The following is a 16,873-nucleotide window of genomic DNA, read 5'->3' as shown; positions in this document are numbered from 1 at the left end:
CTATGTTGAACACAACTACTCTAAAGGCATATAGCCACAGAAGAAGGAACTACCCAAAGCTCAAAGCGATAAGTGTCATTAGAGACTTATTTTGGCACAGTGATCTAGGGTTTTGTACTTTAGGTGATCTGCCAGCCGATTAATTGAATAAGATTCAAAAAATAGTCTTTACATAGACTTTCTTCTACTCCTTCACTTCTAAGCTTTAAATTACTCCAAAAATCTTGTCTGCTATAGTTTTATGTTTCAACAAGGTGAAGGGTAACAGCTAAAAAGTCCCTCTCTCCCTATCTTTTCTTGGTAGCAGGAAAGATGAAAACATGTGACCCCCTCAAAAAAAAAAAAAAACTTTTCAAGAAAGTAGATCAATAATATATTTTGCCTGTTTACTCTTTTTACTTTGCTGGGCAGATAGAAAACTAGAATAGTAAATTATATTTATCTTGCAATAAAAGAAATTTTAAAGCAGATAAACTCTCTGTAAATATTAACAGTATTTTCCCCTGTACTTTAAATCCTAATTTAAAATAAATCATGCATCAATTAAAGAATACAGACTACCACTAACTTCAACATGAAATTTCCTTGAACAAGTATACAATTTCTAAAGGCGCCAAAGGTAATCCAACTCAAGCAGGTTTCTGAAAAATAAAATTATTCAGGGACAGATTTTTATTGCAAATATTTACTCAAATACTACTATATACAGCAGAATTTTAATAGCCATTTAAAACATTTAACATTCAATGAAACAAAATTTAAGAATTCAAAGCACATTTTAAGAAGTAAAAATGTAGCATTTTAAATAAAATTTTAAGTACTTTAAAGCAAACTACTTTATTCATATTATTTATTTCTATATCTACTATTTTCTAGATGATAAAAAACAACTGAAAAATCTATTTAGCAGCCATTTTATGGATAAAATAGGATATGGATAAATTAGATTAAATGTCCCAAACCAATTTTTTACATCACTGCTTTAGGTCCCATTTGAAATTTCTATTTTACAATTAAAGAAAAAGTCACTTAAACATGGCATGAGCCAGGACATGTTTTCAGTTTACTGCTTTACAATATCTACATTATACCATACTTTGGTTTGGTGTCCAGACCATTTTTATGGGTCTATTTCTAAAAATCATTAAAACAATATTAAAAGCATAATAGCTACAGGAGTTTCAACAATGGGTTTCCATTTTATACAACTAGCACATCAAGGGATTTCTGCACAGCTTACACACTGACAAAAAGCACAAATATAAATTTACATATTAATAATGTCACTTTCACTGAAAGTTTAATTAAGGTAAGCTTACAGCCTTGCAGGCTCACACTCGTAGGGAGGTACACAGATTCAAATATTCTGTTTACATGCTTGTGACAGTCTGGAATGTTATATTAAATCCAAAATTAACTTTACGTTCATCCAAATTCTCATTAGATCAATTAACTTAGCACTCTAAGCATGCCCCATTTACCAGCATCATACTCGAAATGAAGCCTTCATTAACAATGCCTATCAGCCATTACTTTAAATCAATTGTTCCCAAAAGGTATGTGGTTTCCAAATCTCTTCCTTTAAGTAACCTGAAAAGAATATATAGGTACTAAGAACTTTTAGCTTAGGACTGATGGAAGTTTCAAAAGCTTTATCATTATAATTAATATTCTAAAAATCAATTCATACTGGCCACCAACTTCTCTTCAAAAACTGTTAAATGAGACTTTTCCATTGCAAACTTAGCTTTCATTAAAATCCATAATAGTTTTAAAGGCTTTTTGGAAATCCATACAAATCATGCTATTATGGGTGAATTGATTTCTTTAATAACCTGGATTGAACATACAGGTAAAGTGTAGATGAATGACCTCCCTCACATTTTTCTATTTCTGAACTCTACAGAACAGCACCACTGAGTTCACCTGATAGCACTGTTCCAAATGTTATTACCGTTGGTACACTAAACTTAGAATAACTAATAAATTTCAACTTCTTTCTTTTTCCTCTGCCCGGTCTACTGTTGTCTCTGTTGTGCTAGGGCTATTTTCTCCAGGAACACTGCCAGTTTGATCAGATACTACGTCATCAGTCTTGGCTGAAGGATCACCACTACCTTTCTGAAGAATCTCTGTGGCTTCATACTCAAGTACCTCTGATGGAGTCAAAGGTTCTAAATGAATACTGCCTTGCTCACTAACATCAGAACTAATAGATTCAGGTTCATCTCTTGTTCTCAAAAATTGATCAATGCTAACATCACCAGATGTTAACCGCAAATCCTTAACATTCTTTGAAGAAAACTTAGCTTCACTGGAGTTGGAATCTTCATTCTGATCACAAGAAATTATGTTTCCTGAACTTTGGCACATCTTCAACTCCATTTTCTGACAAACGTGCTCTATTTGTTTTTCCTTTTCTACTTTATCTGCATCAATATTTGAATCATGACTGAAGATATTCTTTAAGCCAGTTTTCTGATCTTCAAGACAGGTATCATTTTCCTTATTTGACACTGTTACACTTTCTTCATTTTTTGTTGCTAATGAGCCTTCAAATGAATTTGTAACACATTCATTTTTTTCTTCCTCTGAAGAAGCTTTATCTTGTTTACTGAAAAAATAAAGCCATTTATTATCTATTCCTTTATAACACATTGTATTTGAACACTATCAAAATAAAGTCATGCTCTTAAAAAAAAAAAAAAAAAAGATCAAAGCACATTTGCCAAAACAGAAAACAAACAAACAAAAAAAATAACCCAAATCCCCAGTCCTTGCCATGTACACTTTAGGAGGTGGCCAGTTTCTTAGGCATGAGACTGAGAAACTCCAGAGTCACATCTTAAAAGGAGACCTGGGGAATCTATCAAAACTGGTTTTAGTCCTGATAATCATCACTTTCAACTGTTCACACTCTTGCCTATCTAGGTTAAAATTTAAGCATTCTTATTAATTTGTAACTTTAAAGAAGAAGTGAACATATTTGGAAAAAAACTATTTTTTAATGTTTATTTTTGAGACAGAGAGACAGAGACAGAGAAAGAGCATGAGTGGGGGAGGGGTAGAGAGAGAGGGAGACACAGAATCTGAAGCAGCTCTAGGCTCTGAGCTGTCAGCACAGAGCCCCAAGTTGGGCTCGAGCCCAAAAGCCATGAGATCATGACCTGAGCAGAAGTTGGACACTTAACCGACTGAGCCACCCAGGAGCACCGGAAAAAAACTACTTTTTAAATGATTTCTATATCCTCTTAATTAGAGTGTCTTTCCCTATGCAAAATTAAATAAGCATTCATAAATATTTCCCTAATATTTAATAGCTGAATTAAAAAAACATAAACATATGCCTGAAAAAGTATATGTAAATATATACAACATGCATACATAAATATGTTTGTTTGTATATATAAATGTTTATGTGTGTATAAGTGTGTGTGTTCACACTTACCCTGGCATGTTAACACAAACTATGTAGTGAATCATAAAATATTAGATGATTTCAGGAGTAGATTCCAGTGATTCATCCCAACAAGTGTATAACACCCAGTGCTCATCCCAGCAACTGTCCTTTATTATTTAATAGAGTAAATCACCTACATTCTACTACTTTTCTTCCTAAGTTTAATAGTTTAAAAATGTAAAAGATATTTGTACAGAGACACTCATAAAAACAATGTCTAAATAGTGAATACAGAAACAACCTAATACTAACAAAAGAACAATAATTTAAATAAACAATTATGGTAGTAAATAGAACATATGAATCTTCCTTTAAACATTGTTGGTTTCCAAACCAAATCCCATTAGGATTTTTAACTAACTACTCATTATTAAAACTATAAATTAATTTGGAAAATGGCCTATTATGCAGTAGTTATTAATTAGTTATTTTCTATCACAGTAAGTTTGCATTTCTTCATTTAGATCCTGCACAGTTCTCATTTTTTGCTCCTCTTGTGAAGAATATTATATGTTATAATCACATTATTGGTATATTGAAAGATTCAGATTTTTATAACAAACTACCTTAATTTATACTCTCATTAATTTCATTCTTAGCTCATTTTCTTGGATCTTATAGGTCAATTATACCATCTGCAAACAATTAGTTTATTTTCCTCATTTAAATTTATATAATTTTTATTTTTATTCAGATCTTATTGGACTAACTACAATTTACAGAAAACATTATAGAGAGGTGACTAGTCTGCTTTTTCTAACTCCTTTGTTGAAATTTTGTTAACCATTGCCCCTGTCCCCAAATTCTAGGTGAAGAAAGGGCTAAATAATTTTTCTAGCAAAGTCTAAGAAACACCTTCATAAGGCCTTATTCCATAATTTTCTTCTCAGGGGCAATAGATGAATCACTCTTATTTGGTTAACTAGCACCCTACACCTTACACTGTATAGCTGTATATAAAATACACAGCATAAACACAGACATGGGGAAATTACTTAACTTGAAAGATAAAATAAAATTATCTTTATCTGGAATTAAGTTCTAATTTGAATGTTAGATTCTCTTTTGTTAAGAAAGCTTCTAAAATGTCTTGGGCTCTTTAGTGTTGATCAGAGAATTACATTTTTTAAAGCCAATTCCTGAAGTTTGAAACTTTTATGAGTTCCCACCAAAAGTTTTATAGCTTTTGAAAATACTTTAGGAAGAAAAGATTTTAAGATGATCTGTTTGCAAAAATTGTCCCCATCTGTCTTGTAACTTGTAGTATCTTATAACTGTTTTCATTTGATAGGGGCAATTAAAATCTGTTAACATTTTATTTACTAATAAGTACTTTTTAAAATTTAACAACTATAAGGTGTTTAAAAGATGTTTAAAAGATGTCAAAACTTAAAAAATGATTTTAAAACTAAGGATATACAGTATATTTTTGTTGTATTAAAATTTCAAAATTTTATTTTAATTAAAACTAAAATAACAGGGTACCTGGGTGGCTGAGTCAATGAAACGCCAGCTCTTTGTTTCGGCTTAGGTCACAATCTCATGGTTTCATGGGTTTGAGCTCCACAGAGGGCTCTCTACTGGCAGTGCGGAGCCTGCTTGGGATCCTCTCTCTCCCTCTCTCTCTCCCCTCCCCCATTTGTGAGCTCTCCCTCACTCTTTCTCAAAATAAATAAATAAGCTTAAAAAAAAAACTAAATAACTGAAATATCAATTAACTAAAATAATGCAGTTCAAGTATCAAGCTTTTTATATACTTGAATTTCAAGAGAGTCAGTTTTTCCTTATATTTACCTTTCAGAATTTGATGTTTCTGTTTCTCCTTCAGCCATATTAGTTCTTGTAATTTCCTGAAACGATTAAGAATGTTTCTTTTATATTCATAGTTAGGCTTAAATTAAACTACTTTAATGATACTAAACTTTCTGGATTAAAGGAATATAAGTGTTCAACCTAACATACCAAAGATATAGAAAAACAATTTCTTAATCTAAAGTATGTACTAGAATAATTCTCAAAAGCAGACTTTAAAAAATTGTTAAAAAAAAACCTTTCAGAACTTCAGTATACCAAGTTTCCAAATCAAGGTCATGAAGCAATTACCCAGTTATAACAATACCCGTTTTTCTTAGACTGTTTAAAATGTGGACTCTAGTTACAGTCACTTGAATAGAAACACAACTTGAATTTGAAAACAAGTTGCATCCATAGTAATTTTATACAAATATATTAAATACAAACATTTATATAAAACATTTCTGAAATTATAATTTCATTTTGGAGTCATGTTAACCCTTCGTATAATATGAGAAGATAGATTAAATATTTTGCTTACTTGAAATGTTTTACAGGGAGAAAAGAATGCAATAAAATTTCAGTAAGCCAGAAACCAGACCAACAGTTCATAACAATTACTGATTATTGAGCACATATGATGCATGACGTAGTATGTTAAGAGCTTTGCATTCATTATCTCATTTAATCTTCATGTTAGACATTCTCAATTCCATTTTTATAATAAGAAATACGATTATGTAGGTTAAATAGAGAACCCTAGGCAATAACCACAATAAATGGAAAAGATTCAAATCTAAGTCTAGTTCTTAACTACTATAGTGATTGACTATTGAAATTGATAAGGGTGTATTAATCACATATATTTATTTTTTTTACTCTCCTAAAACCCTGCTAAATTGAGGCAAAGATATGAAATATTTTCATTCATAAAGACCACAAAAACACCAAACCATACTAATTGTCAATGAGATTTCAACAAATTTTTAGATGGAAAGTGACTGTAAGAAGAGTACAAGTTAACTTTGCAGCATGGAGGAAGTTACAACTAAATATCTGAGTAAATGAGTGCAAGGAGAAGAGAATCAATTTGTCCAGGGAACTTAAGCGATCTGGTATTTGGAGTAATTCGGTATAATATCCACTACATAAAATATAAAAATGAAGCACAAGTACTGCTGAGAAATCTAAATGCTCTTTCTCCAACTCATATAACAGATACCTACTCTTTCCTCTACCACAGAGGCTAAAGGTTAACTTTATGAACTAAAGAGAATCTAGACTTGTGAACACCAGGAATGGCAAAGGGCAGCCATGACGTACTGGGAGAAAACAGAAAAATTTAGTCAAATTCCATAAACTGAATAAAGGTCCCTACAGTTCTCCCTGACTAGCTCCCAAAATGCTAGCAGCTGGAGGGATCACTCTTCACTCTACTACCAACATCTGGAATCTAGAAGATTCTTCTTTGGAGAAAATTATTAGATTCAAGACAGACAAGGTTTCCTATAATGACTTTGAAAGCATCTTCCTCACCAAAGAATTAGTTCATTAGCATCTGATTTTCCTATGGGAAGTCTGAACAATTCCCATACAGACTATGCAGATTGTATAGACCACTAATCCAGAAGAATTAACTAACCTTCATATTATAATACATGTCAACAGTTCTCCAAGTGTGTTTCACAGATACCTTGGGCCTCCAAGACACTTTCAGGAGGCAGATGAAGTTAAAACTCTTGGTACAAAAGCAGTAGTAACATGCTGGCATCTCAACATCAATCAAGGCAGTGGCATCAACGCAAAACTACACTAGAAGTCACTAAATAATTCTTCACTGGCAAACACCAGCAGTAACACTCACTTTATTAAATATCAATCTCTGAGTTCATGTCTTTTGAATATTCTATGTGATAAAACAGAAGAATGCATAAAGCACTGCTATTGTATACTGAAAACACTTGGGTCTGAGACTGAGTTGCAAGTTGAATTTAGGCATATTTTTTTCATAGAATATCATTTTTATTTTAAAGGATGACTGTCAAACTGAATATTGAAACTTGGTTATTTAGGAGATATTTTCTTAAAATTGACAAAATAAGCCTGTCATATCAAAGAAACAACTGACAGTGTTTATTGCCATAATAAAATTAAACAAAAATTAAATTTTAGGAAAACTTGCATTCACCATTGATTAGATTAATGCTAATAATGAATGTGCTTACTTGGAATTATACATAAAACATGTCAACACTTGCAAGATCTACGTAACAAAGTGAACCATTATTTCCAAATGACTAATCTATGATGCTATAAAATCATTTATGAATGATTCAATCAAAGTGTAAGACAGACCAATAGATTTTAATGTAACAAAGCATAAAAAAGTTCAGTGATATGGAATCAAATCCTGCACTGCAAAAATCCTTTAAGAAAACTTCCACTTGTCTACTTTTTTAAAGTTAATTAATTAATTAATTTTCAATTAAAAAAAAATGTTTTATTTATTTTTGAGACAGAGAAAGACAGAGCATGAGCAGGGGAGGGGCAGAGAGAGAGCGAGACACAGAATCTGAAGCAGGCTCCAGGCCCTGAGCTGTCAGCACAGAGCCCGATGAGGGGCTCGAACTCACAAACCGTGAGATCATGACCTGAGCTGAAGTCGGACGCTCAACCGACTGAGCCACCCAGGAACCCCAAAATTTATTTATTTTTTAATTTACATCCAAGTTAGTTAGCATTAAGTGCAACGATGATTTCAGGAGTTTCTTATTGCACCTTACCCATTTAGCCCATCCCCCCTCCAGCAATCCTCTGTTTGTTCTCCATATTTAAGAGTCTCTTATATTTTGTCCCCCTCCTTTTTTTATATTATTTTTGCTTCCCTTCCCTTATGTTCATCTGTTTTGTATCTTAAAGTCCTCATATGAGTGAAGTCATATGATATTTATCTTTCTCTGACTGATTTCGCTTAGCATAATACCCTCTAGTTCCATCCATGTAGTTGCAAATGGCAAGATTTTGTTCTTTTTGATTGCTGAGTAATACTCCACTGTATGTATGTATGTATGATGTATGTGTGTGTGTATATATATATATATATATATATATATATATATATATATATATCTCACATCTTTATCCATTCATCCATCGATGGACATTTGGGCTCTTTCCATATTTTGGCTATTGTTGATAGTGCTACTATAAACATTGGGGTGCATGTGCCCCCTTCAAAGCAGCATACCTGCATCCCTTGGATAAATACCTAAATCTAACAAAGATAAATCTATACACTGAAAACTACAGAAAGCTTATGAAAGAAATTGAAGAAGACACAAAAAACTGGAAAAATATTCCATGCTTCTGGATAGAAGAACAAATATTGTTAAAATGTCAATACTACCCAAAGCAGTTTACCTATTCAATGCAATACTACTTGTCTACTTTTGATGAGTAGCAAAAAAAAATCACAATTATTTTAAAAGATTATTGAAGTACTGGCTAAGGCTGGACATTCATCATATATTTCATCCACAATAACAAGTCATAACAGACTGAATGCAGAAACATGAAAATCTAGCTTTATTCTATTTAACCAGACATTAAATAGTTATGCAAAAGTATAAAACAATACCAAGTCTTCTAACTAAATATCTCATGTTTCAGAAAATAGTTATTTTTCAGAAAAGTGTTATTTATATGTTACTATATGTGAATATATAGTAGGTTTATTAGTTTTGTTTTTAAGTTACATTTTACAACTCCTATTTTTAATTTCTAATATGGCAAATCCAATACTTTTTGAAAGTACTAAGGGATGTATGTAAATATTACCCCCTGGAGTTCTTCAGTGCACAACCTGTATGACCATATGAGGCAGCCCTGTCCCCATTCATAAACAAGTTTTCAAAGAACTTTGTACTGCTTTACTCTTTAGTGTGTATGGGCAGACAAGGATCACCACACAATTGAAGACACCCTTTAATGTCAGAAATACCAAAACAAATAGAAAAGGAATAAAGAGAGGAGATACGAGACATCAGAGACATTGCTGGGAACAAAAGAAAAAATATATAATTTATATTTAGTATCCCCAAAGAAGTATCAGATGTTATTACATCCGTTAAACAAGAACAAAAATTATGAAGAGAACTGAAGAAAATATTAAAGAGCTCTTCAAAAATAAATACATGACAACTAAAATAATGTGTTAAGTACAGTAAATGTTTTTAAAAAGACTGTATAAAAAAGAAAGATGGAAGGCAAGAAAGAAAATGCCATACAATTAGAGGAGTTAAAGTAGGAAATCAGTGTCACATCAATAGGAGTTGAGAGAGAGAAAAAGAGAAAGAGAATGAACAAAGAAAAGTGAAAATTTACCAAATAAATAATACAAGAAAACTTTCCCAAACATATACATCCAAATTACAAAGGTTTATCAAATGCCTATCATAATGAATGGAAAACGGATGACTGGTGAACATATTATGAAATTTCAAAACACTAAAGATAATCATTAAAGTTTCCAGAAAGAACAAAATAACCAAAATGCAATGAAACTGGAGCAAGAATGGCATCAGACTTATCAAAAACAATACTTTCAAAATTACATGGGAAAAATGATTTCTATGTACTTCAGCCAAACTACTACCATTTACGTAAGTAAAATTTTAAATATGCAAGGAGTGAAAAAAGATGCACCCCTTCTGAGGAAGGTGTTATAGAACATGTTTCATCAAAGTAGGAAGTAAACCAAAAAGGAAAAAAAGGAACTCAGAGTCCAGGAAATAGGACATCCAACATAACAAAGTGGCAAAGCAAAATCTTGATACAACAAACTATGCAACCAGACCCAGAGAGCAACCAGTTTACACTGAAGGAGATCTAAGGAGATATACAGACTCTCCAACAATTTCTTGTGATGTGTGTGAACATTTGGAAAAAATACTTCCAAACATTAGACAAATAAATCACATTTTTTAAAAAAACAGCATTAAGTGTATAGAAAAACAAATGAGTAAAGATATATATTGTTTAACTCCATAAAAGTAAAAGGAAAGGATATAATAAAGGAAAAGAAATCATAGTACTTCCTGGATCAGCACACATAATGGTCTCAAAAGCTGTGATGTAACTATGCTGAGATCAGTGCTATGCCAAGCCATACTGGAACCTGAAGTAAAAGAAAAAACACATACCCCTATATACACGTGTTTTTTTTGTGTGATAAAATACACATAAAACTTACCATCATAAACAATTTTAAGTGTACAGTTCAATGATACTAAATACATTCACGCTGTTGTGCAACCATCAACACCACCCATCCCCATACCTTTATCTTGTAAAACTAAAACTCTATACCTATTAAACATTAACTCCACATTCTCCTCTCCCCCACAGCCTCTAACCACCACTACACTCTCCATCTTTATAATTTTGACTATTCTAAGTACTTTACAAAGGGGAATCATATTGTATTTATCTTTTTGTGACTGATTTAGTTCATTTAGCATAATGCATTCAAGGCTCATCCATGTTGTAGCATATTGAAAAATTTGTTTCCATTTCAGAGCTGAATAATATTCTGCTGTATGTATATATCACATTTTGCCTACCCATTCATCTATAGACGGATACTTGGTTTACTTCCGTATTTTAGCTACTGAGAATAATGTTATACGAAAATTGGTATACAGACTAATTGAATTAGTCTCTGCTTTCAATTCTTTTGAGTATACTCAGAAGTGGAACTGCTAGATCATACATATTTTTTCTTTTGAGAAATTGCCATACTGGCTGTATCATTTTACAATCCCGTCAACAGCACTCAAGGGTTCCATTTTCTCTACATTGTCATCAACACTTGTTTTCGTTGTTGTTGTGTTGTTTTTAATAATAGTCATCCTAACAGGTATAAGCTGATATTTCATCATAGCTTTGATTTGTGTTTCTCTAATAATTAGTGTTGCATATCTTTTCTATTTATATATCTATCTTCTTTGTAGAAAAGTCTGTTCTAGTCTTACCCATTTTTTTAATTGGGTTGTTTTTTGTCATTAAGTTTTAGGAGTTCTCTGAATATTCTGGATCAGACATATGATTGGCAAATATTTCCTGTCTTTTGTGGGTTGCCTTTTTATTCTGTGGATACTGTACTGATGTACAAAATTTTTAAATTTTTAGGAAGACCAATTTGTGTATTTTTTTTTTTTTGACTGTGTGGTTTGGTGTGATAACTAAGAAATTATTGCCAAATACAATGTCATAAAACTTGTATCCTATTTTCTTCCAAGAATGTTATTGTTTTCAGTCTTACATTAAGGTTCTTGATCCAATTTGAGTTAATGGTTGTATATGGTGTTAGGTAAGGGTCCAACCTCATTCTTTTGCATGTGGATATCCAGTTTTACCAGCACCATTTATTGAAAAGACTGTCCTTTCCCCACTGATCATGGCTACCTTGTAAAAAATTATTTGACTACATATATGAGGCCTATTTCTAGGCTTTTTATTCTAGTCCACTGGTCTATGTGTCTGTCTTTATGCCAATACCACACTGTTTTGATTTCTGTAGCTTTGCTGTAAGTTCTGAAATCCGTGTAAGTCCTCCAGTTTTGCTCTTCTTTTTCAAAATTGTTTTAGCTATTTGAGGTCCCATATAAATTTTAGGATGGGAAAAAGTTAAAAACTGTCTTTGGGACTTTTGTAGGGATTGCAATAAATTGGTATATTGCTTTGGGTGGTATGGACATTTTAACAATATTAAGTCTTCCAATCTGTGAACATGGGTTGTGTTTCCATTTATTTATGTTTTCTTTAATGTCTTTCAGTAAGGATTTTTAGTCTTATTTTACAAATCTTTCATCCTTTTGGTTAATTCCTAACTATTTCATCCTTTTTGATACTATTGTAAAATGGAATTATTTTGGTAATTTCCTTTTCAGACTTTTAGTGTATAGAAATGCAACTGATTTTTGTCTGTTGACTTTGTATCCTCCTACTTGGCTTAGTTTCTTTTAGTTTTTTTAATGTTTATTTATTTTTTGAGAGAGAGAGACACAGCACACGCAGGAGAGGCACAGAGAGGGAGACACAGAATCCAAAGCAGGCTCCTGGCTCTGAGCTGTCAGCACTGAGCCCAATGCAGAGCTCGAAATCACAAACCATGAGATCATGACCTGAGCTAAAGTTACCCTTCAGCCTGAGCCACCAAGGCATCCCCATTTATTAGTTCGAACAGGGTTTTTGTTTTGTTATTTGTTTTTTGGTGGACTCTTCAGGGTTTCTACATAAACAGGATAATTTTACTTCCTTTTCTCCAATTTGGTTGCCTTTTCTTTTTCTTGACTAATTGCCATTTCTGGGCAGAACTAAATCTAGCTCTAAATGTCTGCTAAATCTAGTTAGCTTTTTAAGTTCTATAGTTCCTTACTTACGTCTTATTGTTCTATCCATTATTTTAAGTGGGGTATTGAAGACTCTAACTATTATTGTAGAACAGTCAATTCTTCCCTTCATTTCTGTTAGTTTTGCTACATATATTTTGGTGAATTGTCATTAGGTACATAAATATTTATAATTGTTGTATCTTCTTGTTGTATTGAACCTTTTATTAATACATAATGTCCTTCTTTATTTCTTGTAAATTTTTTTCATTTAGTCTATTTTGTCTGGTATTAGTAAAGATACCCATGCTCTCTTTTGGTTATTATTTGCATGTAATACTGTTTTTATCCTTTCATTTAACTTGTCTTTAGATCTCATATGAGTCTCCTGTAGACTGCATGCTCTTGGGTCATGTGTTATTATACATTCTGCCAACATTTGTCTTATGATTATAGTTTAATCCATTTACATTTAAATTAATTACTGATAAGGAGGGAGGTATAGCTGTCATTGTGTTATTTGCTTTCTGTATGCCTTATAACTGCTTTGGCACTCATTTCCTCCACTACTGACTTTGTGTTTAGTTGATTGTGCTGAAATGTTTAAATTCCTTTCTCGGGGCACCTGGGTGGCTCAGTCGGTTGGGCATCCGACTTTGGCCCAGGTCATGATCTCACAGTTCATGGGTTCGAGCCCCGCATCGGGCTCTGTGCTGACAGCTCAGAGCCTAGAGCCTGCTTTGAATTCTGTGTCTCCCTCTCTCTCTGTCCCTTCCATACTCATGCTCTGTCTCTGTCTCTCAAAAATAAAAATTGAAAAAAAATTAAAATAAATAAATAAATTCCTTTCTCGTTTCCTTTGTGTATAGTTATTTGTGTGTGTGTATGTGTGCTTACCATGGGAATTATATTTAACATTCTAAGATTGTCACCCTCTAATTTGATTTTATACCAGCTTAACTTCAATAACATACAAAAACTCTGTGCTCCTTTACAGCTCCATTTCCCTCTCTGCCCCCCTTGTCCCATGCTTTTTGGCTGTTGTAACAAAATCACATCTTTATAAACTGTGTACCCAGACATAAACTAATAATTATTTTAAATGTGTTTAAATCACATAGAAAACAAATTTGGAATTAGAAACCAAAGTTACAGTAATACTAGCATATACACTAATATTTTTTTTCTTTTAATGAATTTATCTCTTAATTCACATAGAAAACAAAAAACAATTACAAAGTATTGTTACAATACTATTAGTTTTTATAATTCCCCATGTACTTACCTTTATTTAGATATTTATTTCTCTGCACATCCTTGAGTTACCACGTAGTGTCCTTTAATCTCACCTTACAACGACTCCCTTGAGCATTTCTTGCAGGACAGATGTAGTTGCCACAAACTCTCTTAGGTTTTATGTCAGAATATCTCACTTTTGAAGGATAGTTTTAATGGATATAAAATTATAGACTGAGTTTTTTTCTTTTAGCACTATGAATACATTGGTCCACAGCCTTTTGGCCTCCAAAGTTTCTGATGAGAAATCTTTTGATAATCTTTGTGGGTCCCCTAGATGTGATATTTTGCTTTTCTCTTGCTTTCAAGATTCTTTGTCCTTTGAGAGTTTGATTATAATGTGTCCTCAGTGTGGGTCTCTTTGAGTTCATCTTACTTGGAATTCACTGTGCTTCCTGATGTTTACATTCATGTGTTTCATCAAATTTGGGAAGTTTTTTTTATCATTATTCCTTCAAATATTCTCTGTCTCTTTGTTTCTGTCAAATGTTCTCTGGAACTCCCATGATATGTATAATTGTCTGCATAATGGTGGGCACCAGCTGCCTCAGGCTCTGTTCACTTTTCCTCAATATGTTTCCTTTCTGTTCCTCAAACTCAATACTTTCCATGTCCTCTCTTCCAAGTTTTCGGATTCTTTCTTCTGTATGCTCAGATCTGCTTTTGAATCCCTCTAGTGAACTTTTCACTTTCAATTAATGAACTTTTCAGCCCCAGAATGTATTTTTACCTTTTCACGTTTTCACTCTAACATTTTGTTAACATACTGTTTCCTTGACTTTCCCCACATTCCTTCTGTTCTTTGGGCATCTTTAAAATAGTTGTTTCAAAGTCTTTGTCTAGCATTATCTGCCATTACGTCTTTTTCAGGACCAGTTTCTATTGACCTTTTTCCCTTCTGAATGGGCCATACTTGCCTGTTTCTATGTATGCCTTGTAATTTTTTTTTTATTGTACAATGGACATTTGAAACTAATAATGTAGTAACTTTGGAAATCAGATTCTCCCCCTTCCCAGTCTCTGATGTTTTTGCTATTGTTTTTGTTTCTTTTGATTGTTGTAGGCTGTCTCTGTTCCAGGATCAACATGAGATGTAAACTTAAGGTCTTCTTAGGTCTATGCTGAGCCCTTCTCTGGGCATGTACAATCACTTTCTAATTTTACCCATATATGTGATTGTTTTTGAATGTCCTAATCTTTAATGTCAGGCTCCTGACTGGGGAAAAAGCAAAAAACTAAGGGGGGAAAAAGGGCACTGTACCTTTAAATCCCTTGGAAGTCACATCAGTTATAAGGGGAGGGGCTTGCAACAATGAGGAGAGGTTTTAACAACAATGTGCCCACTTCTGTGCAATGCTGTGATAAAAAGTATCAATCAGTGATAACAGCACAGCTCCTCAATATTTGGAGGGCAGTATCTTTTTTGGCCACTCTGGTCTCATAAGCTTTGCGCAAGCTGTTCTAGGTACATGTGCACAGCTGCTTGCTATGTGGCTGAGGGTGGGGGGTGGGTAACTGCTACTGTATTGAATGCTTAAATTAACCAATAGTAATTACAATTTACCAACCAAGTCTTCCCCTGGAAGTTGCAGGCATTCAACAGACTCAGGAATTCCAAAATACAGACATATTCATTTTATTACATGCATTTCACAGATACGCATTTTATTTTACAAATTAAAGATTTATGGCAGCTGTGGCATAATCCAAGGCTGGATGACAGTATATCTGTTTACTACAGATATGAATCTATGTTTTGAGCCCACTGTTGCAACCTACTGTTCAGGAAAAAAAGATTCCTTTCAAAATATTACTGCTCATTGACAAGACACCCAGTCACCCAAGAGCTCTAATGGAGATGTACAATAAGATTAATGATGTTTTTCATGCTTTCTAACACAGCATTGATCCTACAGTCATGGACCAAAGAGTAATTTCGAATTTCAAGTCTTATTATTTAAGAAATACATTTCATAAGGTTATCGCTGCCATAGATAGTGATTCCTCTGATGGATCTATGCAAAGTCAACTGAAAACTTTTTGGAAAGAATTCATCAGTCTAGATGCCATTAAGAACATTCATGGTTCATAGGAAGAGTTCAAAACATCAACATGAACTGGAGTTTGGAAGAAGTTGATTCCAACCCTGACAGCTGACTGAGGGGTTTAAGACTTCAGTGGAAGAAGTAACTGCAGATGTAGTGGAAACAGCAAGAGAACTAGAGTTAGAAGCAGAGCCTGAAGATGTGACTGAATTGGTATAATCTCATGATAAAACTAATGGTTGAGGAGTTGGTTCTTATGGATGAACAAAAAAGTAGTTTCTTGAGATGGAATCTATTCCTGGTGAAGATGCTGTAAAGACTGTTGAAATGACAACAAAAGATTTAGAATATTACATAAACTTCATTGATAAAGCAGTGGCAGGGTTTGAGAGGAGTGACTCCAACTTTGAAAGAAGTTCTATTAATCAGTCGGTAGCCATTACAATTGAAAGAACACCCTTCACTCGCAAAAATATTATTACTTGCTGAAAGCTCTGATGATGGTTAGCATTGCTAATCAATTTTAGAGGACCCGAATACAATTCCCAATTTTATAATTTATTGATATTGTAACAAACTATTCTACATGAAATTTTGATAGAACTTAAAATGTCAGGATATTTGAGAACAGAGTCAGTGGCTGCTTTGTGTAAATCAATGTAATTTATAGAAAATAATTTTTTTCTGGTTTTAAAAATTCTAAATTCTGAAGATACCTTAATTTTTCATATATATATTTCAAATATGAAGTTAGCACATTTATAATCTTAATGTCTATTTGATAAGCACTTTCTCTATAATTATAAATACCCTCAATCATTGACTCATGCATTTCTAATTTCTTTTCTTTTTGTCTAATTTTGAAATTCATGTGAATATTCACATTT

At 32.9% G+C, this 16,873-nt stretch overlaps 1 protein-coding gene across 3 annotated transcripts in view; it reads right to left on the bottom strand.

Moving 5' to 3' along the window:
- Positions 1–886: 886 nt before the first annotated feature.
- The window catches only part of ZNF280D (zinc finger protein 280D), a 139,957-nt gene continuing 123,970 nt past the window's right edge, over positions 887–16,873 (bottom strand). For 2 of the 3 annotated variants that reach the window (XM_042941934.1, XM_042941933.1), the window contains 2 exons: positions 5,255–5,310; positions 887–2,614 (listed from right to left, as the gene is read on the bottom strand). In XM_042941934.1, the coding sequence (XP_042797868.1) occupies positions 1,990–2,614; positions 5,255–5,310 (681 nt within the window). In that variant the 3' untranslated portion in view covers positions 887–1,989. Of the gene's footprint in view, positions 2,615–5,254; positions 5,311–14,932; positions 16,306–16,873 lie in introns of those variants that run through there. The other variant, XM_042941935.1, reaches the window with a different exon arrangement.

This window comes from Panthera leo, chromosome B3 (genome assembly GCF_018350215.1).
Source record: "Panthera leo isolate Ple1 chromosome B3, P.leo_Ple1_pat1.1, whole genome shotgun sequence".
In the NCBI taxonomy this organism is placed as follows: domain Eukaryota; kingdom Metazoa; phylum Chordata; class Mammalia; order Carnivora; family Felidae; genus Panthera; species Panthera leo.
Note: the sequence above shows the minus strand (reverse complement) of the source record. Positions and strands in the feature narration are given on the sequence as shown.